This window comes from Oncorhynchus masou, chromosome 33 (assembly GCF_036934945.1).
Source record: "Oncorhynchus masou masou isolate Uvic2021 chromosome 33, UVic_Omas_1.1, whole genome shotgun sequence".
NCBI classification, from domain to species: Eukaryota; Metazoa; Chordata; class Actinopteri; order Salmoniformes; family Salmonidae; genus Oncorhynchus; species Oncorhynchus masou.
Genome location: NC_088244.1, coordinates 32,267,406 through 32,294,406, shown reverse-complemented (window position 1 = coordinate 32,294,406; position 27,001 = coordinate 32,267,406). Strand labels below are relative to the sequence as shown.

The 27,001-nt window shown below is 42.2% G+C and overlaps 1 protein-coding gene across 4 annotated transcripts in view; it reads right to left on the bottom strand.

The window, feature by feature from the left end:
* LOC135528288 (DNA (cytosine-5)-methyltransferase 3A-like) overlaps window positions 1-26,352 on the bottom strand; it is a 29,276-nt gene extending 2,924 nt beyond the window's left edge. The window contains exons 1-24 of one of the 4 annotated variants that reach the window (XM_064957261.1): window positions 26,308-26,352; window positions 20,278-20,421; window positions 17,376-17,521; window positions 17,000-17,213; window positions 14,836-16,643; window positions 14,517-14,682; window positions 11,057-11,116; window positions 9,777-9,844; window positions 8,461-8,610; window positions 7,748-7,825; window positions 7,495-7,647; window positions 7,292-7,399; window positions 6,889-7,024; window positions 6,522-6,641; window positions 6,367-6,408; window positions 6,163-6,242; window positions 5,888-6,000; window positions 5,520-5,788; window positions 5,198-5,343; window positions 4,996-5,086; window positions 4,429-4,577; window positions 613-698; window positions 381-450; window positions 49-167 (exon numbers count right to left, since the gene is read on the bottom strand). In XM_064957261.1, the coding sequence (XP_064813333.1) occupies window positions 49-167; window positions 381-450; window positions 613-698; window positions 4,429-4,577; window positions 4,996-5,086; window positions 5,198-5,343; window positions 5,520-5,788; window positions 5,888-6,000; window positions 6,163-6,242; window positions 6,367-6,408; window positions 6,522-6,641; window positions 6,889-7,024; window positions 7,292-7,399; window positions 7,495-7,647; window positions 7,748-7,825; window positions 8,461-8,610; window positions 9,777-9,844; window positions 11,057-11,116; window positions 14,517-14,682; window positions 14,836-16,643; window positions 17,000-17,213; window positions 17,376-17,521; window positions 20,278-20,407 (4,502 nt within the window). In that variant the 5' untranslated portion in view covers window positions 20,408-20,421; window positions 26,308-26,352. The remainder of the gene's footprint in view (window positions 1-48; window positions 168-380; window positions 451-612; window positions 699-4,428; window positions 4,578-4,995; window positions 5,087-5,197; window positions 5,344-5,519; window positions 5,789-5,887; window positions 6,001-6,162; window positions 6,243-6,366; window positions 6,409-6,521; window positions 6,642-6,888; window positions 7,025-7,291; window positions 7,400-7,494; window positions 7,648-7,747; window positions 7,826-8,460; window positions 8,611-9,776; window positions 9,845-11,056; window positions 11,117-14,516; window positions 14,683-14,835; window positions 16,644-16,999; window positions 17,214-17,375; window positions 17,522-20,277; window positions 20,422-26,307) is intronic. The other 3 variants (XM_064957264.1, XM_064957263.1, XM_064957265.1) reach the window with 3 other exon arrangements.
* Between the last annotated feature and the right edge of the window lie 649 nt (window positions 26,353-27,001).

The window sequence follows — 27,001 nt, the reverse complement described above, 5'->3', positions numbered from 1 at the left end:
TCTATGCTGTTCCAACCTCTACCCTTTTACTCAATAATAAAGACTTACTTCTCCATCTCTGTGCACCAAAGGTAGTCCTCCTTGCCATTAAAGTCGACAGGTAGTGATCCCATCTTCCCCTGTCTGATGGAGTTGGACTTGGTGGTGATGGTACGAACTTTGTTATACTGTAAGGGAAAGAACCGACAGATAACAATCGCAGCTTTAACCATATTTCAAATATGGACGTACTCACCAGTCACACCTGATGCTAGAAACTCATTCAGAAATAAGAAAATAGCCATTAGAAGTAACCTAAACAGCCTTTTAACTTCAACCTCGCTTGTCAGTAAAGTACTGAATAATAAGAAAATCTAGAAGCAAGAGCTAGTCAGTCTTACCTTGGCCGTGCGTCCAGGCTCCAGACAATCCTGCAGGTTCACCTTATCATCCAGAGAGGTAGCTAGAGGTCTAAGGAGAGAAAAACATACAGACAAGTGAACTCTCTCGTGTAGGTGGGTTGAACATAAGAAAAACAACATGATATTGAGAGTGCATGTGTTAGTGTTCATCAGTAGGAGTATGTGAAGGGATATGGGGATGTGTCTATGTGTTAGTCGTATTTATGTTTACCTGTTCATGCCAGGGAGGTTTCCCCAGAAGTAGCGAGCTCTGTGAGCTGGGCTCACTTTTACCGCATCGATCAGGATGGGATTACACTGGAAACAGATGAGATGAGATTTACAGTTGAAGTCGGAAGTTTACATACACTTACGTTGGAGTCATTAAAACTATTTTTTTCAACTCCTCCACAAATTTCTTGTTAACACACTAGTTTCGGCAAGTTGGTTAGGACATCTACTTTGTGCATGACACAGGTAATTTTTCCAACAATTGTTTACAGACAGATTATTTCATTTATAATTTACTGTATCACAAGTCCAGTGGGTCAGAAGGTTACATACGCTAAGTTGACTGTGCCTTTAAACAGTTTGGAAAATTCCGGAAAATGATGTCATAGCTTTAGAAGATTCTGATTTACATAATTTGAGTGCTTTGCTGCAGGAGGGACTTGGGCACTTCACAAAATATATGGCATCATGAGGGGGGAGAATTATGTGGATATATTGAAGCAACATCTCAAGACATCAGTCAGAAAGTTAAAGCTTGGTCGCAAATGGGTCTTCCAAATGGACAATGACCCCAAGCATACTTCCTAAGTTGTGGCAAAATGGCTTAAGGACGACAAAGTCAAAGTATTGAAGTGGCCATCACAAAGCCCTGACCTCAATCCTATAGAATATTTGTGGGCAGAACTGAAAAAGCGTGAGCGAGCAAGGAGGCCTACAAACCTGACTCAGTTACACCAGCTCTGTCAGGAGGAATGGGCAAAATTCAACCAACTTATTGTGGGAAGCTTGTGAAAGGCTACCCAAAACGTTTGACCCAAGTTAAACAATTTAAAGGCAATGCTACCAAATACTAATTGAGTAAATGTAAACTTCTGACCCACTCGGAATGCGATGAAAGAAATAAAAGCTGAAATAAATCATTCTCTCTACTATTTTTGTCACGTTCTGACCTTAGTTCTTTTGTTATGTCTTTGTTTTAGTATGGTCAGGGCGTGAGTTGGGTGGGTTGTCTATGTTCGTTTTTCTATGATTTGCTATTTCTGTGTTTGGCCTGGTATGGTTCTCAATCAGAGGCAGCTGTCAATCGTTGTCCCTGATTTTCTTTTGTGTTTCGTGGGTGATTATTCTGTCTTTGTGTATATTACCAGAAAGGACTGTTTCATTTTGTGTCATTCTCGTTTATCGTTTTGGTGTTTTGTTCGAGTATTCATTTTCATTAAAAGGCATAATGAATATTTACCACTCTGCACCTTGGTCCTCACCTTCTTCCACCAACAACGGCCGTTACAGAATCACCCACCACCAAAGGACCAAGCAGCGTGGTAAAGGGCAGCAGCAGCGATCTCAGGAATCCTGGACATGCGAGAAGATTCTGGACGGCAAGGGACCCTGGGCACAGGCTTGAGAATATCGCCGCCCCAAGGCTGAGCTGGAGGCAGCGAAAGCCGAGAGGCGGTGGTAAGAGGAGGCAGCGCGGCTGTAAGCCCGAGAGGCTGCCCCAAAAATTTCTTGGGGGGAGGCACACGGGGAGTGTGGCGAAGTCAGGTAGGAGACCTCTGCCAACTCCCCGTGCTTACCGTGGAGAGAGAGGGACCGGGCAGGCACCGTCTAATGCCGTGAGGCGCACGGTGTCCCCGGTGCACAGGCATAGCCCGGTGCGGTACATAGCAGCGCTTTGTATCGGCTGGGCTAGGTTGGGCATCGAGCCAGGTGCCATGAAGCCGGCTCAGCGCATCTGGTCTCCAGTGCGTCTCCTCGGGCCGGGGTACATGGCATCAGCCCTACGTATGGTGTCCCCGGTTCGCCAGCACAGCCCAGTGCGGGCTATTCCACCTCACCGCACTGGCCTGGCTACGGGGAGCATTCAGCCAGGTAGGGTTGGACAGGCTCGGTGCTCGAGACCTCCAGTGCGTCTTCACGGTCCAGTCTATCCGGTGCCACCTCCACGCACCAGCCCTCCGGTGGCAGCCCCTCGCACCAGGCTGTCTCTCTGTCTCCTCCCTACAGGTGGTCCCGCCTGTCCAGTGCTGCCAGAGTCTCCCATCTGTCTTGAGCTGCCAGAGTCTCCCGTCTGTCTTGAGCTGCCAGAGTCTCCCGTCTGTCCTGAGCTGCCAGAGTCTCCCGTCTGTCCTGAGCTGCCAGAGTCGCCCGTCTGTCCTGAGCTGCCAGAGTCGCCCGTCTGTCCTGAGCTGCCAGAGTCACCCGTCTGTCCTGAGCTGCCCGAGTCGTCCGTCTGTCCTGAGCTGCCCGAGTCGTCCGTCTGTCCTGAGCTGCCAGAGTCGTCTGTCTGTCCTGAGCTGCCCGAGTCTCCCGCCTGTCCGGTGCTGCCAGAATCTCCCGTCCATTTGGGACCCATTGCTAGGGTCCCCAGTCCGAGGTCGGCTGCGAGGGTCGCCGCTCGAAAGAGGCCACGGAGGCGGAAAAATACTATGGTGGAGTGGCGTCCACGTCCCGCGCCAGAGCCGCCACCACGGACAGACACCCACCCAGACCCTTCCCTATAGGTTCAGGTTTTGCGGCCGGAGTCCGCACCTTTGGGGGGGGGGTACTGTCACGTTCTGACCTTAATTATTTTGTTATGTCTTTGTTTTAGTATGGTCAGGGCGTGAGTTGGGTGGGTTGTCTATGTTAGTTTTTCTATGATTTGCTATTTCTGTGTTTGGCCTGGTATGGTTCTCAATCAGAGGCAGCTGTCAATCGTTATCCCTGATTGAGAACCATATTTAGGTAGCCTGTTTTCTATTGTGTTTCGTGGGTGATTATTTTCTGTCTTTGTGTATGTTACCAGACAGGACTGTTTCGTTTCGTGTCATTCTCGTTTATAGTTTTGTTGTTTTGTTCGAGTATTCGTTTTCATTAAAAGGCATAATGAATACTTACCACGCTGAAACTTGGTCCTCCTCTCTTTCTCCCACAGACGAACGTTACAATTTTTAAATACGGAACCCAAACCGGCTGCGCGCGTGCGCCATCGTGCATACATTTATTTTGTCCCCCCACACCAAACGCGATCACAACACGCAGGTTAAAATATCAAAACAAACTCTGAACCAATTACATTCATTTGGGGGAAAGGACAAAAACCATTAAACATTTATGGCAATTTAGCTAGCTAACTTGCACTTGCTAGCTAATTTGTCCTATTTAGCTAGCTTGCTGTTGCTAGCTAATTTGTCCTGGGATATAAACACCGAGATGTTATTTTACCTGAAATGCACAAGGTCCTCTACTCTGACAATTAATCCACACATAAAATGGTCAACCAAATCGTTTCTAGTCATCTCTCCTCATTCCAGGCTTTTTCTTCTTTGAACTTGGTGATTGGCATCTAAACTTTCATAGTATTACCACGACGACCGACAACACAGTTCGTCTTTCAATCGCCCACGTGGGTATAACCATTGAGGAGATGGAACGTGGGTATCTGCTACTATAAACCAATGAGGAGATGGGAGAGGCAAGACTTGCACCGCGATCTGCGTCACAAATAGAACTGACTTCTATTTTAGCACTTGGCAACGTAGACGCTCGTTGACGGGCGCGAGCAGTGTGAGTGCAATAATTGAATAATATAGATTTCTACATTTATTTTTGCAACACTCGGGCACGCGACGCGAGCGGTGTAGTCAGGGTATAAGGTGTATGTAAACTTCCGACTTCAACTGTATTAGTAATAATGAAATGAAGACGCAAACACACCACCCAAATGCCATTGAACAGGGAGAGAGAGGGAGAAAGAGCAAGAGAGTTAAAGAAAGAGAGAGAAAGGAAGAAGGAGAGGCCTCATTGACCATGAAATAGCTGCTCGTGCCTTTACCTCAAGAAAGCGACAGATGTCAGCCAGGTCATGACCGCGCATGGCCACCACATTTTCAAAGAGCCAGAAGAACGGACGGTCGTCATCATCCCTTGGCCTCATCATGGTCAGCATCCTGTAATATTCAAAGAACAGCCTGCCTGTGCCCTCTGGAAACAGACCGAGAAAACCAATGAAACACCATTAAAAACCCATTTACTACACCAATGGATAGGTTAGCGTGACACGTGCATCTAACAGTAGGCTAACATGTTAACTGCTAATAAAACGATGTGATAACATACTTGATAAAGTTCTCCAGACATTAGCTCTGTACATTGTCTAGCACAGTGGTTCATAAAACCTCTCCTACTTACCTCAGAAAATTCACAATTCTGTTGTAGCCCTGAACTAGCTCACCCGATTCAACTATCCAAGGACTTGATGATTAGTTAACAAGTTGAATTAGGTGTGCTGGCTCTGGAATTGATCAAATACATGGACGGCTGGGGGTTCTCCAGGAGAGGTCGGAGAACCACTGGTCAAGTGGAAACACTCCATTTACTTTGAAGTCAGGAGGTTCCTTACCAAATAAGCCCTTCCGAGCAGGGTTGACGCAGGCCAGGTCATTGCAGGGGCTTCCTCCAATCAGGAGGTCAAAGGGACCCCATTCAGCCAGCTGAAACACAGCAAACACAGACACACACAGGTTAGAGAATGATCACAGGTGTGTGTGTGTGTGTGTGGTAATTTGTTTGTTTGAATGTGTGTGTGTGTATGCTGAACTCACATGTTTCCTGGTGATGGTGCGTACGTCATTGATGTGCTCTATCTTGCCCTCGTGTTTGATCATACCCACAGTGATCGAGTCCCCACAGATCTCAGAGGCGATGTAGCGTTCTACGATGAAGCCCAGGTCTTTGAGCACAAGGTACCCTGCAAGAGCACAATGGGCATAGAAGATTATCAGTCACTGACACACAAACCAAAACGCCTGAATCCTGAAGACAGAAGAAACACAAGCCATTGCATCCTCATAAAACACATCACAATCACTTATCTGCAACCATCTCCCAAAGATAAATGAAAGCCCATATTGAGAATGTACAAACCTGTGGCAATCCCATCAAAGAGAGACAACACCCTGATAGGTCTGCGTTGATGGGCAGGAATGGAGGGATACACCCTGTGGGGTTCAAACTCTAGGGCACTGTTGTTGACAAAAAACTCTTGGACTCGCACGCTCCAGTCAGTTCGCAGCTTGAGTGATCCGTTGCACTGGGATGGTAAGCACATGAAGCAGCTCCACGGGTCAACATCCTTCAGCTTGTCAAAGGTTCCATCGCCAACCAAAATGTTCAGGCAGTCCTTACAGAAACACCTGAGAGAGGAAGAGAACGACAGAGAGGATAAGCGAGTGAAAGAGGAAATGGGAGTGAAAGAAGAGAGAGAGGAACGTGTACTCTTGAGCAGTGCTAACCTGCAGCAGCTGGCATTGCCACACAGAATGACCTCTTGGCCAGCGCAACAAACCGTGCAGTAGGACTGGTAGCCATCTTCGTCGTATCTGTACAAAGTCTCAATAAAGTTCTCCTGCAAAGGTTAGGAGGGACAGCTTTACCATGGGGACGAAGGTCATTCATGTCAACAATCTTTCAGATGATAAGCAGACATGATCTAACATGTCTACGTGGATACACTTGCATAAATAAACTGAACAGTCATTCAATTTATGAGAAGATGTAGTTAGTTTACCTTGCACTTCAGGCAAAGACTCCCCTCAAACAGTGGGTGGAAGGTGTGGATGTGGGGGGTTCCACATGATAAACAGAATTCTGAGGTGAATAATGAATTGTATACATTAGTAAAATGACTGATTCAATTATATAATATTTTTCTAAAGTGCAGACAAATAGAAAGCAAAAAAGTACAATTTACAGCTCAAAGAATTTTAAATACCTTTAACATGTTTGCCTTTCCTAACCTCTCGTACCATTGCCTCTGTGAACCACAAAATAAAGGAATTTAATTGATGCAAATATAATTCTATAGTGACAGAACTAGAAAAATGGCCCATATTAATGAATATGGATTGCTGTGGGTGTAGGGCTTACCTCTGCTGTAGCTCTGATTCCCATAGGATGGTCTGTTCTTGTTCACATACTTCCTCTTAGCTGGGGGCTGATAGTCTGCCAGGGACGAGTCTGAAGATTCTGCCTTTGAGTATTTGGCATCTTTGGGAATAAAACAAAATAAAAGGAACATGAGAACACCTGTTATTACTAGTGTACTACATAGGTATAAGTGTTACCCTGTTGTGGAAATATAATGGAAGCAACACAAAACGCGCCAGGGTGAAATGTCCCATAGGTACAGATCTAGGATCAGCTTCCCCGGCCCCAATCCTAACCTTAATCAGGAAAATGCTAAACTGACCCAAGATCAGCAATTAGGGGAAACTTCACCCTAAACCACACATACTTGCAGGTGGTGGGGGGTTGAACCCATCTGGTCCAGTGGGCAGGAATCCACTGTAGGCCCAGTCCAGCATCAACTTAAGCAACTCCTGCTTATTCCCCGCTGCAAGAAAGGACTTCTCACAGCGTTCACCAGCCAACTGCATAGACATAAAATATGAGTGAGGAGTGAGTGATGTGGTGCTTTGTGGTATTATACCGTATGGAATATTGTGATATATGGGGATGTAACAGTACAGTACTGGCATAGTTCTACATCTGTGTGTGCTGTCTTGCCAATGTCATGCAATGACCATGCAAGTTGAGTTGGAATGACAGCACAAACAGATCTGGGACCAGGCTAGTATATTACAGAGTCATACATTACAATGTTAAGATAGTGATAGATAATAGCATTCATGTCCCACCTCAAGGACCTGGTAGATGGCATCTTTGTAGGTAGGCAAGCTGGAATAGGAATTCTTGCAGAAGCACTTTGCAAAATCTGCAAAAGGCAGAAGCCTCTCTGTATAGATCTGCAACACAAAACAAAGGAACAATTTTGTCCAAACACCAATCTGTGCTGCAGGTCAATCTTGCTATTTTACAATGAGTCAAGTCAAGTCCTCACCTCGGAAAACATTCCGTCACCGAACCACTCTACCCGGCGCTTGGATACAGGCGGTGCCTTGTTGGACTTCCAGAGCACCACCAGTCCAGGCCACCAGGAGAAGCCCTTCACCTTTCCCCACACCAGATCTCCAGTGGGGAAACCCTTCCCATCCTACAGGGTGAGACCCCGGGAGATGGAGGGTTATTCACATGGGTTTATATGATATGGAAGCATGTTGGCATGCATAGCAAATATTTGTGAAAGTAGGAACCTGGTAATCAATGCCCTTCTTTGCTCCCCTGGGGCTCGTTGTAGACACGTTGGGTGTCTGATTCTCCTTCTTTGGGGGCTGAAAGTCAAAAATATTTATGCTTGAATACACAGATAAAATAGTTGACAATGCATGCCTGAAGACAGTGACGAACACATCCACTGATATCTGATGAACCTGAAAATTGGAAATGGGTGACTACAATTGTACATATCCTTCTTTACATGTAATAGCAAATATTGGCCCTTTGTTTGTAAGGTTTGTCAGGTTTTGTCAACCTTAATTCAAGCGACCCAATTTCAGAGCAGTGAGAATGAGTTAAGAAAATGGGAGACCACGTAAGTCCATATAAAGGGTTAAAAAGGAAATTAGAACGTTAGAAGCAAATTACAAGAGCCATGCACAGAAAGAATGACGTGTCGTTGACAGCCACGCACACCTTTAGAGCAAAATATATGTTTTTTTTTGTGTTTCGATTGCATTGTGCCTTTCACTGCCCCATTCGCCAGAGGTCAGAAGGGCTCCCCTCAAGCGTAGGAGCCACAGGAGGCTGGTGGGCAGATATATAGGAGGATGGACTCATTGTAATGGCTGGAATGGAATGAATGGGACGGTATCAAATACTTAGTTTCAATTCTAGTCATTACAATGAGTCCGTCCTCCGATATCTCAGCGCACCAGCCATCACTGGTAGGTGTTTTGAGAGTACCTACCGATGCAGCCTCGGACTCCTGGTCCTTTTTGCTGTCGTTGTCAAGCGCCTGTGGCTTGACCCAGGTGCCGGCACCAGCCTGAAACACAGTGCGCGCCTGTGGCTTCTGGCGTAAGCTGCTCTCCCAACCATAAATGCCCCTAATGGTGCCCTGAGGGACAACACACATGCACACACCTATTACGCACACCGCTCACAGGCACTGTACAAGGGCACACACGTGGGCACAAGCGCACACACATCCAGTCATGCACTCACATCCAAGAATTGCTATGACTACCAAGCATAAAGTCGACCCACATGAAAAAAGAAGAAGAAGAAAGATAAAGGAGAGGGTAAAAAAGTTACTAACCAGGTTAGTTTGTTAGACACGGGTGAGATACCAGTATGAATTTGTCCCAAGCATTTAAGGTTTTAATAAAAATTATTTAAAAGCATAGAAAATTGTTGATTGCACAAGCAACAGCAAAGCAAAGCATACTAGTGACCCTTACTTCATAAAACCTGCATAGAAAGGTTTGTCATAATGTCAAGCTTTGGAGACATGCAAAAGATCCATGCACGTTTTGCTTTGTTTGATTCCAAAGAATGATAGTTTCCATTGTCAGGTGTTGTAACGTGCAGTTTACTTTGATCTGTCACACCCCCACTATAGCAAGGTAAGAACACGTCAAAGCAGAATAGGTAAAAACAAACATAGGCAACAATAACTACAGTATGTCCGTCTTTGTTAATATTTTTTCAGTAAATTTTGTGATTACGATCTTGTCTCATCACTGCAACGGGTTAGGGAGAGGCAAAGGTCGAGTCATGCGTCATCTGAAACATGACCCGCCAAGCTGCTCTTCTTAACACCCGTCCACTTAACATGGAAGCCAGCTACACCAATGTGTCGGAGGAAACACCGTTCAACTAATGACCGAATTCAGCCTGCAGGCGCCTGGCCCGCCACAAGGAGTCGCTAGAGCGCGATGAGCCAAGTAATTCCCCGCCAAACCCTCCCTTAACCCAGACAACGCTGGGCCGTCCTATGGGTCCCCCGGTCACAGCCGGTTGTGACACAGCCTGGGATCGAACCCCAGGTTATAGTGACACCGCAACGATGTGATGCAGTGCCTTAGACCTCTGCACCACTCAGGAGGCCTTGTCTGTCTTTTAAAGCTCTGTTATGCATAGTTGATTATGAGTCACAAGAAAACAATAACGTCACCCTTAGTTAAATCTTAAGTTACCATATTTGTTGAATTGATTCACCCAATCCTACTAGACAAGAAATGTGATACAAAAAAACATCAACAAAATAATCAAAAACATTACCTCCATAGTATTTGTCCAAATGACGTTGTCCTCAACGAACACAGTATCGTCCTCATTCTTTGGTCCATCTATATAAGCAAGTTTCATAGAAACCAAATCAATGTTTTGATGCAGAAAATACAAGTTTTGCCTGAAATTGTCAAAAGGTGAAAAGCCAGAGGATAGATAAGTAAAAAGTCAAGGTTGGGGTCAATTTAATTTAAATTCAGTCAATGCAGGAAGTAAACTGAAATCCCAATTTCAGTTTACTTCCTGCATTGACTGAATTTAAATGGAATTGATTTGACCCCAACCATGGAAGGTGGATTGTTAAGCATTCTCTGGTAATGTGTCACCTGTACATCAATTCAATTGAGTTTAAGGCCAGGCACCACACCCTAATAGGGTATTTTGTTCCCCTTAATCACAATCAACTTTTACCAGTTGAATGTGGACACAAATATAATACTCTTTATATATTAAAATGTTTCTGAAATATTGTACAAAAATATGCAAATTAGGTAATATCATTAAATATGTGCATATTTGCATATCACACAAATCCAATTTTCTGGACACTGGATGAAGTCAGACCAAGTATTTTGGTTTCATTTTGTTACACTCACAGGAGCTGACTTACATATACTCACAGATTGTGGATAAATATGTTTGAAATCTTTCTATCTAAAATACTATAGAAAGATACGCAAAAATGCATTTTTGGCAAATGTTTTTAAAGGAAATGTAATCTAGAATTAAAACATGACAACATAAACAGTTCCCTATGTATAAGTCTGGAGAACACGTCTAAGGATAACCACAAGAAAGTTGATGAATGAAGATGCTTCCGAGGCTTCCGAGAATCTGACTTTGGGGAAATGGCAGTGAAAGACAAACTTACAATTCATTTAAACTACCAAATGCCAAACACTCATTTAGACCCAATCACCGTAAGTTACTACATATAGTCCAGTTTGTAACATTCTCTATGAAATTGGCTTTTAAATGATGTGTGATTCAATGTAGTGAGCTTTGAAATTGTATGACCATTTAAAAAAAATACAATTCATGAAATGTTGATGACGGTAGTATGATAAACTAACGGAAATATACATTTTCATAAACATTTGAATGTTTTACTTTTTGAAAATACTAACATTAATGGAAAACATACCCAAAACTTCAAATTGACGAGTAGATGCAAATAATATATATATAATTTTAGCCTGTGGTGACTGGCCTTAAGTGATATAGATGAATACCAATGATCATCTTCACTAACTGTCAATATCTTTTCTTACTGATTATCTTCTGCAGCCGCACTGTGCATGGCTTCACTGTCCCATTAAGGTAATTCACCTCTGGAAAACAACACATTGATGCTTCCATTATTAACAGGGATCCTCTGATAGAAGTATGTGAAACACTGAGAGAATCAATGGACAGTGTAAAATTAGATGGAGGTTATCATTAGGGATACTGTAGGTATAGATAGTCTCCAACCCATATACCAGGGGTACTCAACTACTATTTAAGAAGGTCCGGTCACACAACCCACAGTTGAATCAATGTTGCTTCCATGTCATTTCAATGAAATTACATTAAACCAACATGGAAAATACGTTGAATTGTCATATGTGCCCAGTGGGACATTTCCTAGGTGGAAAAGGTCCGTATGGATAATCACTTATAGTCACTTATTGACGTTGTTATTAACCCTCACCTCACGACCCATGCAACCCCAAACTGTTCACACCCCCTTTGTTGGCGGAATCAACATTCAGCCATTTATAAGCTCATTTTCTGCAATTCTATACATTTTCCCATGGGGGGGGTTGTTTGCAGTTTTCTAGCTAAATTGCTGCTATTTAAATTTTGCTATGTCTTATGTGTGTTCATATGATTCCTAAGGCTCCCATTGGCACATAATCTGGCAATGGTAACTACAAGATCTAGATAGCTGGTTAACCTAATTTACCTACCTAGCAAACATAGGCTAGTTGTTCAACTGGAATTTTCTGACAGGTTATAAACAGCTCTCTAAGGTCTGTCAGTGAATGACATACAGTAACAAAGGAAACGTGCCCATGCACTGCCCATGCACTGCCAATTATACTGTTATTCTACTATCCACCGGTTGAATATGGCTGCCATTTACTACTGTAATGTGCATCCACAACTACAACATATTATATGATGCAATTGGAAGCCTGAGATGTTTTGCTTTTTAGTGCTGATTAGGTTGTCATGCCAAAATGCACTTTTGCTCTGAAGGCTTGTGCATTCCAGACAATGCTAGACAATGCTAATGGCACCACACACCAGGCCCGGCCAATGATAAAGTGACTAACGGGGAAGTTGAAATCGGCGAGGGGGCAACATTTTTTTGGGTTCTTGCAATGGAATTAGAGATCGACCGATTATGATTTTCAACGACGATATCGATACCGATTATTGGAGGACCAAAAAAAGCCGATACCGATTAATCAGACGATTTTTATATATGTATTTGTAATAAATGACATTTACAACAATACTGAATGAACAATGAACACTTTTATTTGAACTTAATATAATACATGAATAAAAATCTATTTAGTCTCAAATAAATCATGAAATATGTTCAATTTGGTTTATATAATGCAAAAACACAGTGTTGGAGAAGAAAGCAAAAGTGCAATATCTGCCATGTAAAAAAGCTAATGTTTAAGTTCCTTGCTCAGAACATGAGAAACTATGAAAGCTGGTGGCTCCTTTTAACATGAGCCTTCAATATTCCCAGTTAAGAAGTTTTAGGTTGTAGTTATTATAAGAATTATAGGACCATTTCTCTCTATACCATTTGTATTTCATATACCTTCGACTATTGGATGTTCTTATAGGCACTTTAGTATTGCCAGCCTAATCTTGGGAGTTGATAGGCTTGAAGTCATAAACAGCACTGTGCATCCAAGCATTGTTAAGAGCTGCTGTTTGAATGAATGCTTACGAGCCGGCTGCTGCCTACCACCACTCAGTCGGACTGCTCTATCAAATATCAAATCATAGACTTAATTATAATATAATAAACCCATATGGTCATTAATATGGTAAAATCCGGAAACTATCACTTCGAAAACAAAACGTTTATTCTTTCAGTGAAATACGGAACCGTTCTGTATTTTATCTTACGTGTGGCAACCCGAAGTCTAAATATTGCTGTTACATTGCACAACCTTCAATGTTAAGTCATAATTACGTACAATTCTGGCAAATTAATTACGGTCATTGTTAGGAATAAATGGCCTTTCAACAGTTCGCAACTCCTGCATATACCCTGACTCTTGCTGCACTGAACGCAAGAGAAGCGACACAATTTCCCAGTTAATATTGCCTGCTAACATGAATTTTTTTAACTACATATGCAGATTAAAAAAAATATACTTGTGTATTGATTCTAAGAAAGGCATTGACGTTTATGGTTAGGTACATTATTGCAACGATTGTGCTTTTTACACGAATGCACTTGTTAAATCATCAAGTTGAAGTAGGCTCTGATTCGATGATAAATTAACAGGCACCGCATTGATTATATGAAACGCAGGACAAGCTAGTTAACTTAGTAATATCATCAACCATGTGTAGTTAACTAGTTATTATGTTTAGATTGATTGTTTTTTTTTATAGGATAAGTTTAATGCTAGCTAGCAACTTAACTTGGCTCCTTGCTGCCACAAGGTCATTTTGATGCTGCACTCGTGTAACAGGTGGTCAGCCAGCCACGCAGGCAATGTAATCGGTGTTCAAAAAGGCTGATTACCGATTGTTATGAAAACTTGAAATTGGCCCTAATTAATCGGCCATGCCGATTAATCGGTCGACCTCTAATTGGAATTATATTGAATTCTGCTTATATCAAGCTATAACACAATAAACACAGTTCAAATTCCGAGACTTCGAGATAATTGACTGCTTTTGAAATCTGTACCCGGAGCTACGGGAAATAGGGGTACTGAGGGCATTGCAGCACCCTCTGAAAAATCGTAATAAAATAAAATCTCTATATTTTTAAATAATATTTTAATATTTTAATTTTAATATTTTTTTCTTCACTAAAGTAGTGTACTGGGTACTTACTAATCCTGTATTAGCCAACCTATATAGCCGTCTGTAGTGTAGCCCCAAAAATTGTTCTTCTAAGTCAACCAATGGCCGCGATGACGTGAATGACGATTAAGGCGTGTCGATTAAATGCAGAAGACACATTTCGGTTGAATGCATTCAGTTCTGAAACTGACTACGTACCTCCTTTCCCAATAATTCCCAGTCAATGGTATGGTACGTTATCATAGCTACCCCATATAAGAATACCATCTCTTTTGCATAACAACATACTGTATGTAAATAACAATAATTCTTGCCCACTCTAAAATATAAATCTGTCTATTACCTCTATTACACTAACACAACCAACCTTATATAATACTACCCATAGACATACAAACCTGAAGCATGCTCATGCTACACTAACCTACCCCAACAATAGAGAGCTGCCGCCATCTTGAGCAACTCAACCCATTTAAGCTAACCCATTCATGTGCTAATCCACTTGATAAGCTGCTTACCGGTACACACACAAACTAATGCTAACTCAAAATGGAGCTGTACCCTAAAAAAAGCATTTGAGGGCTCTTGTGTGTGCTACACTATACTATAGTACATTTCATACAGTGATAATAAAATATGTTAGTCCTATTCCAGTCCCTTAATGAAACAATGTACCTGATGGAATCTTTCTGGGACGACCTCTCTTCTTTATGCCAGACTCGTAGATACTGTTGTTGTCTGATAGAGCGCTGTCATTGGTCAGGTCTACTTCCCGAACAGAGTCCAGCTCACTTTCTGTCACACTGTCAGTGAACTGGGCAGCGTCCCCATTCTCCATAATCTGAGAACACAGACAGACACAAATAATATAGGTGCAGATACAGACGCAAGCACACGCAGATAAGAACATAAATGGGACAATACCAACACAATAACTTCCATGCAGGAGTACAGTGACATACAATTGTGTGATGCTTTTTTGTCTTTCCCCTACCTGTGTGAAGACCTTCTGGGCTTCAAGTGGGGGGCAAGGCATGGCTAAGAGGGTCAAAACAAGTTTCCTGAAGATGCTGGTTGATCCAGAAGCCTTCAACACAGTGCACCAATGTTGCTCCAGCGAGGTGGCTGCAGAGCCATTTTGGATGCCCCCATCAGATCCATTTTCTCCCTCTTCCCACTCTCCCTCCTCTGCCAGCTGGTACTCCAGGAACTCCTTGTTCAGCTGGCTGATCTCCTCAGGTGAGCTGCAGAGCCCAAGTTTAGCCCCCAGCTCTCCCACCACCTTCCCTGTGACCGTCAACCTACCCTGGGGGCTCAGTAGCTGGGCCATGCTCCTCAACACGCCGTCACTCAGAGGCAGCCCCTCCGCCACACTGGCTGTAAGTGCTGTGTAGAAAGACAGAGCCTGTTTCTGTAAAAACTGCAGTGCTTCACTTCCTGACTCTGATGACTCACACAGGAAGTCCTCCACTGCAGCCCCACCTACGTTCAGCTCTGGCCCTGGCAGGTGGAACTTTGTGGTCTTGAGGAGAGAGACGTCACGTTCCTTGAGGAAACGCACAACGGCTTGAGGACGGAGGAAACTGGAGGCATAGGAGCGCAGGAGGTTGCTGGCTTCCTGTAGGATCTGTACCAGGTCGGCCCGGGCCGAACCCTCATGGTGGCGCAGTCGCTCTTGGAAGGCACGGAGGGGCTCCAGGGCCTGGTTTAGGAACATAAAGGTAGCCTTGATTTGGGGATCCTGTAGTTGTGTGCAGATCAGTTTGGCCTTCTCGTCTACATCATCATCTTTGTTACAGGAGCTGAAGTGGGAGATTAGATCTGTCCACATTTCCAACACTTTCCTGGCTAACATGCAGAAGTTAAGGCAGCAGGTGGTGAGGGGAAGGGTAAGGCCATTGATACTGGTTATGCTAGAAAACAGTTCCTTCAGGTTGTCATTCTTGGTGGAGCAGAAGGAGTAGTGGGAGTAGATATCTACAATTAGCTCCTGGGCCTGAGTGGAGAGCTCTACCATCCCAGCATGGCAGGATGCATCAGCCACTCCATACAGCCTACCTAGCACCACCACGTTGGGGTTGAGCTCCCTAAGCTGTGAGCAAATCTGCTCAGAGGCAGCACCGTTACCATCTGTGTAGAGAGCCGCGAGGTTAGCTGCAGGAAGCCCAAACCTCTTCAAGGTCTCCACCAAAGCCGCAGCAGTTTCCTCTCCAGTATTGTCTTCGGCTGGAGACTGCAGGACATCCAACAGCCTGATGCAGTGTCTGGCTGCCTTCACATCAAAATAGCCTACTAGAACTACAGAAGCTATGCCAGCCTCCCCTAGCACCACTCCTCCGTACATGTATATGCAGTAAGGAGTCTTTTGGCAAGCGGACACTATGTCTTCTGGGTACTGTAGTCCCAGGACATACTGAACGTATCTGTTAGACACCTGGTCCCCAGCCGCGGACGGACCAGAGACGCAGTTAACCTGAATGAAGCACAGGACCAACTCACTACAAGGTGGACTGCTGCTGATGCTGTCCTGCCTGCTCTTTCTCGCCTCGGTTCTTAAATTGCATCCATTGGCAGCCAGGGTAAGCTTCTGGTGCCTCTTGCACTGTGAGTGACGCTTGAGGTCAACAAGGCCCAAGTGATAGATGTTGAAATTCATGTCACACAGACTGCAGTAGGCATGGACCTCTCCCAGAGTGCTGGGCCCTACCCAGGAGTGCGTCTCCCTCCATATATCTTCATAAACTATACGTTTCCTTTGATACTTCCCTAAAGCTTCTTCATCCGTGTCGGTTTCCAACCCCCCTGTCGGAAAAAAGGAAAACACAAACTGATTAACAGAAAAATACCAACAATATTCCATCCTGAATATAAGGTCACAAACAGCACAAAGAACATTTCAACTCAGGATTAGAGCCCTGCACGGGCTTGGATTTTAAGCCCGAGCCATACCCGCAACTTTCAGGCCCTGCCTTACCCAGACTCGAGTGCTTCTGTCAAATGTAAGGTGCATGTGTCCCTGCCTCAAATTAGTGATAACTTCCTCCCTGAGCTGCAAGCGGTCTGCTGCTAGTCTGCGTGTGTGTATCCATGACAAGACTTTTAGATATTAGCTAGCTACATTTCTACTCACTACTCAGGATAAGTGAGAGAATGGATACCTGATTGACTGGGGTTGCGGCTGGCAGACTTGCGGCCTAGTCCCTGGGGGGAGCGGAGGGGGGGTCTGGCAGGCTGGATCTCCTGGCCCTGGCGAGCCTCCACAGGGTTATACACCTGCCCCACCAGGTTAGCCTGGAAAAACCTCTTGAACCACTTCAGGAATACGAAGTTGGGCTGGAACCTTCCATTCATCAGCTCCTCCACTGGAACAAACTAAAGAGGAGGGATTTAGAACAATAAGCAAATACCACATGGAAGCAAAGGGCAAATCCCGATCAACCATCTGCCCAGCGATAAAATATTAACGTACAATCAAAATAATATCCTTGATTTACAGTTAATGTGATGGATAAGAAAGTATGGGTGTAGTCTAACCTTGGTGACACCAGTCTTTCGGAAGCCAGCTTGAAGCAGATTGTAGTTGTGGATGAAGTCTGGTGTGTCCTGGGCCTGGAACTTCACTGTGCTCATGTCAATACACCCAGGGAAGAGCCAGTCCATCAGCTGGCAGTAGCAGGAACCTGCACACCACACAGACAATAGAAGTTGAAGACTATCTAGTAACAAGGGAGAGCAGGACAGAATAGCCAATAGTGAAACATGCGTTCAAATGTTATTGGTCACATGCACATGTTTAGCAGATGTTATTGCAGGTGTAGCGAAACGCTTGTGTTTCATCAGTCAATAGAGAGGAAAATACTTGCCCACTAAGTGTCAGGAGTCTACATTTCACAATTGTACAGTACCAGTCAAAGGTTTGGACACAACTACTCATTCAAGGGTTTTTCTTTATCATTACTATTTTCTACATTGTAGAATAATAGTGAAGACATCAAAACTATGCACTAACACATATGGAATCATGTAGTAACCAAACAAGTGTTGATTAAATAAAAACATATTTTATATTTCAGATTCTTCAAAGTAGCCACCCTTTGCCTTGATGACAGCTTTGCATACTCTTGGCTTTCTCTCAACCAGCTTCATGAGGAATGCTTTGAAGGAGTTCCCATATATGCTGAGCGCTTGTTGGCTGTTTTTTCTTCACTCTGCGGGTCAACTCATCCCAAACCATTTCAATTGGTTTAAGGTCGGGTGGTTGTGGAGGCCAGGTCATCTGATGCAGCACTCCATCACTCTCCTTCTTGGTAAAATAGCCTTGCACAGAGTGGAGCTGTGTTTTGGGTCATGGGATGGAGTATCACTGCAGAATACTGTGGTAGACATGCTGGTTAAGTGTGCCTTGAATTCTAAATAAATCACTGACGTGTCACCAGCAAAGCACCCCCACACCATCACACCTCCTCCTCCATGCTTCACGGTGGGAACCACACATGCGGAGATCATCCGTTCACCTACTCTGCGTCTCACAAAGACACAACGGTTGGAGCCAAAAATCTCACATCGGGACTCATTAGACCAAAGTACAGATTTTCACCGGTCTAATGTCCATTGCTCGTGTTTCTTGGCCCAAGCAAGTCTCTTCTTGCTTGGGCCAACCTTAAGTAGTGGTTTCTTTGCAGCAATTTGACCATGAAGGCCTGATTCATGCAGTCTCCTCTGAACAGTTGATGTTGAGATGTGGCTGTTACTTGAACTCTGTGAAGAATTTATTTAGGCTGCAATCTGAGGTGTAGTTAACTCTAATGAACTTATCCTCTGCAGCAGAGGTAACTCGGGGTCATCCTGTGGCAGTCTTCATGAGAGCCAGTTTCATCATAGCACTTGAAGTTTTTTGCGACTGCACTTGAAGAAACTGTCCAAGTTCTTGACCATTTCCAGATTGACTAACCTTCATGCCTTAAAGTAATGATGGTATGTTATTTCTCTTTGCTTATTTGAGCATTTTTTGCCATAATATGGACTTACGCATTCCTGTGTCTGTCTCCCGAGTCATTCATACCAACGTGACATGTGTTACGTTTTCTGTGATGGTGAATAAAAAGTTGGCTACAGTTCAATACAAAATGTTGTCAGATACATACAGTATGTTCTGGTAATATCTGAGCTGGCTAGCCAGCTAGATAGCTAACTAGCTAACAAGCTAGCAAACTAACCAAAATATTTTCTAGAAAGTAGCTTTTAGCTGCCTGGCTTGTTAGTGACATATCCTAAACACATTTTTAATCAAATGTTTTTTTTTGGCATGTAACGTTGGTATTTGGACCCAGCTGCTGCGATGTCACGTGCCATTTATGTGTTTATACCTTTTCATAATGACAAGGACATGTTTGACGTCGGACAACAACAAAAGAATGTTCATGATTTAATGTGTGGCAAAGCATACACAAAAAACAAAGACAAATACAATTTATTTTCAAAATAACAGAATAGTATATTGTGAGTTTAATTATCTTACTGGTCTGTGCAGCATATAGGCTACATGGACACGCCATGCAAATTAAATCAAATGTTCTTATTTTGTTCATTAAACAGACAAGACACACTTACATTCATTCCCCTGTTCTGATCACAGTCAACCCACATATATTTTATAGTAAGAATTAATATAATAGATTTTAACAGAATAAAATATCAAAAATATCTTTCACACACAAATTGAGTGTTACAGAACGTGTGGAACCGCTGTCATATAACAAAAATGTGTATTTCAAAACAGGGCCCATGTCCTATTTTTTTTTTTGCTGCAGAACAATTAGAATCTTCTCTTCTGATCATGTAAAGAAACTGAAATTTCATAAAGTAGCTTTTTTGATCCACGTTGGATGTGATCACACCATTGCTCAATTTCTGTCCATTCAAACTCCCCACCAGTTATTCTGTCTGAAGAAAGATCGGTTTCTAACTTAAACTACAAATCGCTAGGAGCCTAGGGATATTAACCCATCATTTATTAGCTAAATATAAGGGCCTTTAAATATTTACCTATCAAAGTCAAGAACAAATGTGTGAAATGACAGTATGCATTCCACCAGGCTAAATGCCAAAGCATCTATGTGACAGTAGACAAGAACATCTCAAGGAAATAACTAGATACATTTAAATGGAGAGAATATATGCATTAAAAGCATATCTGTGAAGCTTTGTGATTGACAAGGACAAGTTTCATGTCTGACAAAAACGACGAAAAGTGACATTTATACTGAGAAGTTAGCAGGACTTTTAAATACATTACCGCAATCATGACTAGGCCGGTTGGCGGAAATTAACATACAGGTTTTGTTGCTGACAAAACCTTTCAGATATAATGGAAAGGTCGACAAAAAGTTGGCGGCAAAATGTCTTGTTTGGAAAAGCGGTACTAGTGAGACGGTACCTGAACATATCTGCTCTACCCTGGTGAATTTGATGTCCAGGATCTTATTGAGCCAGTCCAGCACCTCAAAACGGCTGCATTTTTCTGCAGTGGCATCTGGGGTCTGGTCCGGGTCCACATATGTCGCCATTTTTTTTTTGTTACCTAGAAAATGACACAACACAGAGTAGTTTCACATGGACATTATAGCATTTCTTTGAAATCAAACATTTGCACCTGTGTGTGATCATTTAAATATAAGTGCTGGTAAAAGATATTATACACCAACAACTAAATAACAATTCTATATTTCCTTGTGTCAAATTTGTATTAACCAGTGTCACGTTTTTATTTCTGGTAAATCTGTAATCTGAAGCCTTAACAGCCCTCAATCGGGCCAAAAGAAGATGGGGACCAGTATTTCATTGGAAGGGAGACAGCTCTATGTTGTCACAACAACTGATGTGCCTATCAAAGTAATTCCTACCTTTTGGACCTCAACTTTTGGGAGGAAAAGTATATGTACTGTATATATATATATATATATATACACTACCGTTCAAAAGTTTGGAGTCACTTAGAAATGTACTTGTTCTTGAAAGAAAAACTACATTTTTGTCTATTAAAATAACATCAAATTGATCAGAAATACAGTGTAGACATTTTTAATGTTGTAAATGACTATTGTAGCTGGAAACAGCAGATTTTCTATGGAATATCTAAGGCATACAGATGCCCATTATTAGCAACCATCACTCCTGTGTTCCAACGGCACATTGTGTTAGCTAATCCAAGTTTATAATTTTAAAAAGGCAAATTGATCATTAGAAAACCCTTTTGCAATTATGTTAGCACAGCTGAAAACTGTTGTTTTTGACAGGGTAGCCTAGTGGTTTGAGCGTTGGACTAGTCACCGAAAGGTTGCAAGTTCAAATCCCCGAGCTGACAAGGTACAAATCTGTCGTTCTGCCCCTGAACAGGCAGTTAACCCACTGTTCCTAGGCCGTCATTGAAAATAAGAATTTGTTCTTAACTGACTTGCCTAGTAAAATAAAGGTAAAATATATATATATATATATATATATAAAATAACCAATAAAACTGGCCTTCTTTATACTAGTTGAGTTTCTGGAGAATCAGCATTTCTTCGATTACAGGCTCAAAATGGCCAGAAACAAATAACTTTCTTCTGGAACTCGTCAGTCTATTCTTGTTCTGAGAAATTAAGGCTATTCCATGCAGGAATTGCCAAGAAACTGAAGAACTCGTACAACGCTGTGTACTACTCCCTTCACAGAACAGCACAAACTGGCCCTAACCAGAATAGAAAGAGGAGTGGGATGCCCCGGTGCACAACAATTTGCACAAGTACACTAGATTGTCTAGTTTGAGAAACAGACGCCTCACAAGTCCTCAACTGGCAGCTTCATTAAATAGTACCCGCAAAACACCAGTCTCAACGTTAACAGTGAAGAGGCGACCCCTGGGATGCTGGCATTCTAGGCAGAGTTGCAAAGAAAAAGACATATCTCAAACTGGAATAGCCTTCATTTCTCAGAATAGAATAATAGACTAGAATAGAATAAGAAGAATAGACTGACGAGTTTCAGAAGAAAGGTCTTTGTTTCTGGCCATTTTGAGCCTGTAATCGAACCCACAAATGCTGATGCTCCAGATACTCAACTAGTCTAAAGAAGGCCAGTTTTATTGCTTCTTTAATCAGAACAACAGTTTTCTGCTGTGCTAACATAATTGCAAAAGGGTTTTCTAATGATCAATTAGCCTTTTAAAATGGTAGAGTAATATGGCTGTTAGTCGGCTAGTGACAGTGACTAAATTCAGCGCAGGGTACTGGATGGAGGCCGGCTAGTGATGGCTATTTCACAGTCCGATGGCCTTGATATAGAAGCTGTTTTTCAGACTCTCGTCCCAGCTTGTACTGACCTCGCCTTCTGGATGATAGTGGGGTAAACAGGCCGGGGCTTGGGTGGTTGATGTCCTTGATATTTGCTACATTTTAGAATAATAGTGAAGACATCAAAACTATGAAATAACACACATTTCCTCATGTAATAACCAAAAAAGTGTTAAACATATCAAAATATATTTTATATTTGAGATTCTTCAAATAGCCACCCTTTGCATTGATGACAGCTTTGCACACTCTTGACATTCTTTCAACCAGCTTCACTTGGAATGCTTTTCCAGCAGTCTTGAAGGAGTTCCCACATATGCTGAGCACTTGTGGCTGCTTTTCCTTCACTCTGCGGTCCGACTCATCCCAAACCTTCTCAATTTGGTTGAGGTCGGGGAATTGGGGAGGCCAGGTCATCTGATGCAGCACTCCATCACTCTCCTTCTTGGTAGAATTGCCCTTAAAATGTGTCTGTTACTTGAATTCTGTGAAGCATTTATTTGGGCTGCAATTTCTGAGGCTGGTAACTCTAATGAACTTATCCTCTGCAGCAGAGGTAACTCTGGGTCTTCCTTTCCTGTGGCGGTCCTCATGAGAGCCAATTTCATCATAACTTTTGATGGTTTTTGCGATTCACTTGAAGAAACTTCTTGAATTGGTCCGAATTGACTGACCTTCATGTCTTAAAGTAATTTCTCTTTGCTTATTTGAGCTGTTCTTGCCATAATATGGCCTTGGTCTTTAAAAAACCCCTACCTTGTCACAACACAACTGATTGGCTCAAATGCATTAAGAAGGAAAGAAATTCCACAAATTAACTTTTAAAAAGGCACACCTCTTAAATGAAATGTATTCCAGGTGACTACCTCATGAAGCTGGTTGAGAGAATGCCAAGGCAAAGGGTGGCTATTTGAAGAATCTCAAATATAAAATATATTTTGATTTGTTTGACATACTTTTGGTTATAACATGTTTCCATATGTGTTAACTTCAGAGTTGTGATGTCTCCACTATTACTCAACAATGTAGAAAATAGTCAAAAATAAAGAAAAACACTTGAATGAGTAGGTGTTTTAAAACTTTTGACCGGTAGTACACTTCCACCTTTCTACCCAAATAGTTCTTTATTCCTATCTGCACGGTGTACTGAGAACCCAGCTGGCTGTATGGACGGGGACAGTATATCTGGAGAGAGCCATGATTCCGTGAAACAGAGTATGTTACAGTCCCCGATGTCTCTCTGGAAGAAGATCATTACCCTGAGCTCATCTACTTTTTGTCCAGGGACTGAACATTAGTGATTAATATACTCGGAAGTGGTGGATGGTGTGCACGCCTCCTGAGTCGAAGAAGAAGTCCACTCCGCTTTGATATCCAAAAGTTCTCTCTGGCTGTAATAACACAAACGTTCTGGGCTAATAATGTAAGAAATAACACCAAAAAATAAAAAATACTGCAAAGTTGCTTGGGAGCCAGAAACAGAGCTACCATGTCTATCAGCGCTATCTTGTCAAGTAAATAGGCAATAAAGCGTGTTGCATCATAAAATATAAATGTATTATGCAGACATAAATAAATATTGACATTCGTCATTTATTTACTATCTTATCTAACAAAATGTTCACCCTGTGAGGTGCATAATCCTCACAGGGTGGAAATGTGGGGCCTAAATGAGCTTTTGCTCTGTGCGATTGAGTTAACATGAAGGTAAACACTTGAAGAGGATTTTAACTTGTATATCAAACTTATTTAGACATTTAGAAATTGTATTAACTTTCTCTATAATTTAGCCCAACAGGGTGGAAATGTATGAGTGAGACAAACAGACAAACATCATGAAACACGTCTGTCCTCCTGGGACCCAGCAATTCATTTTTGTCCTCTCTATTGGACATTAGTTCTTGTCCGTATCTCTGAGGCCATTCAAGCGTATTATGTCCTGTTGTCCCTTTGTGAGGACATTCTGGGCATTTCAATGATATCACATGTTGGGGGTGTGACTTTGACAACTTTATCTTCCTGGTTCTTTAAAAAATGGCTGACATTACAATTTGCACATTTTATGAACATTTAAAGGAGGGTGTAATTACTAATTATCATTTTTGTGAGTATGATTTTCAAATTATTTATAGCAAGTGAATATCTCAGGAATAGTTAAGTGAGTTTTCAGGACTGTGTAAATAAGAGCTAAATAAGAGCTTATCAAGAAAATTCCTCTATAGTGGACACTTGGATACCGTGACTATGTTTTTTAGAGACTGTACACATTGACTGTAATGTTTTTTCTCTCTTCATATTTACGTCCTAATGACCACTACAGAAGACAATTTTGCAGATACAATAAAAGACAAATAACAGTATTTAAAACAAATTATAATCTTGGTAATGTGTTTTTTCACCCTGAACACTTTTGTAAAAAAAATATTAAATTTCCAAACTTTTCGGGTCTCAGGAGAATTACATTTCCTTAGCCTTGCTCCGTTGTTTTACCACCCCAAATATTACGACACTTCCTGAATGTAATGTCATTGTAGGAAGGGGCTGATTTATTACTACAACCTATCAGGGTGGAAAGTGAAGTCAGGGAAACACAGAAAATCTTAATACAATAATCATGAAAAAACTTTTTTAAGAGAAATGTCAATTGGATTATAAAATAATCAAGAAAGATTTTAAATATTGTATTATTTAATGTCTTATAGGTCTAATTGAAGTTGATGAATAGCATCCCGGAATATGAAAAAAACGACTACATCCACTAAAAACAAATCCATATCTTTGTGTTTTTTTATGATAAATGCCACCTAACTTTTTATTTAAAGCCCTTTGGAATGTACATTTTACACTAAATAATCATTTCTGGGGACAGAAAAGGAACCGGAGTGTAGGAATTAGCCTATCCGTCCCATTATTAAACCAACCCTGATCCCCTTTCAGGGGGGCAGCATGGGGTATTGGGGTAGAAAACCGACCAATGGATGAGGTCGCTCAATCTTTTGTTCTACAGAGAAAGGACTGATTTACTTTTTGCTGTTGTGTGGCAATAGTCAAAGGACAGTACTTCGTCAAATCAATTCTACTATTTTACACAACTTATTTCAGTAATATTAGGCTATCCTTCATAAAGGCCCACTGGTAATACAATATACAACAGACCGGATGCATCATAAGACTGAAGGACTCAGAAAAGGGAAACTGCTGTGACAATGCAACGGGTCGTTCATTAGGGTTAATTGTTGTATAAGTATATGGGTGTTACATAGGCGAAGTCAAATCATCGAATCCATGGCTGAGGATATAGCTGCCATGCACGTTTGCAAAATATGCAAACCACATTGCTTTCCCTTTCTCCGTCAGTTCCGAAACCCTGGTCTTATTTTCTCCTAGTTTTCTCCTCCCCTTTTCCAAAGTGTATGAAGAAATCTCGCGGGGTAATTTTTGCCGCGAATGTTCCGTACAAAGAACAGCAGAGAAGTCAGTCTTTCCTCTATCTTTTCTCCGATACAGGTTAGGTCAAATGTTGCATGTTCTGGCAGTGTGACAGTTGTAGTAGGCCAACCACACAGTGAACTAAAAGTATCTTGACTTGAAGCCGGCATCTATCCCGTGTTCTACATTGTAACAAATTGCTTGACGTGCACACCGGAGTTCAAGATATGTTTATTCTGTTGTCTAGCCTTTATTGTCAATAAAGCTGTTGCCTTTGTACTGGTGGGTAATCCAAGATATCACGACACTATAGGCTACTGTAGATGTTGTTAACAAACAACAATGCTCACTTAATCTTGTTATTCAGCATTGCCATCTCTAATGTCCCCAAACTGACACGTAAACAAAAACTGCAGATTGATTATAAAAGACAGGGAGCCTCATGTCTACTGACATTGTTTGATCAAATACAGTACCGTAACAGAGGAATAAGCATTCCGGCTCCTAAACTGTAGCCTTGTCTTTTGTGTCAACCAGTCTTTGTGCTTTGTGCATTAGGCTCCATGTAGTTGTTGACCACTACATAATGTAGGCTATGCAAAATAAACGGATAATCATAGCTTCACCATGCTTCTCCTCATGCTTCTCCTGGTGCACGATGGAGAATGATAACCAGTGGCTTTAAATATGAATCAAGGGTCACCTACCTTCGTTGTTCCTTCCTCCGGGTAGACTCTGCCACCCGGTTTGAGAACCACAGGCTTCTTTCTCAATACTCTCCAATGACGTCTCTCCAACCGGGCTATTCTTGTTCGGGATTGGCCGACTGTACGAAAAGGGGACGTCCCATTGCTATACATACAATGGTAGCGCTAGAGTAAGAAAAATGGCACGGCCCAGATGTTGAAATTGTGTAAGATTGTACAATTATATTTTGTTCGCATTTAGAATATGGCGATAGCTCGACGATTTATCGAAACACACAATCGCCTCGAACTTTCTGGGCAGTATTTGGGCCAGGAGTTCTTCACCAAGCTGGCCGACTGAGTTCGACTGAAAAACCTCCTGAAGATATGAATATCACCAAACCGAAGGCCAACATATAGCCTAACATTAGACAAGACAACCACGAAATTAAACAGACTAACTAAATTGAAGCCGTTTGCGCATTTTTAAAGTTTAAAACACATAGGCTAAATTATTATTGCGCATGGGCGGAGATGTTTGGTGAACTAGTCATGAGATTATTATCACTTTAACTAGTGATGATCACCGGTTAACTGATACTTTTGTTGCAACAAAGTTGTCATTTGATTGTTTTGAGTCTTCAAAATTCTTAGACATTCATCGTATGGCATTAGGCCTACGTTTCCTAATTATGTTTTAATGTAGGCCTAATCA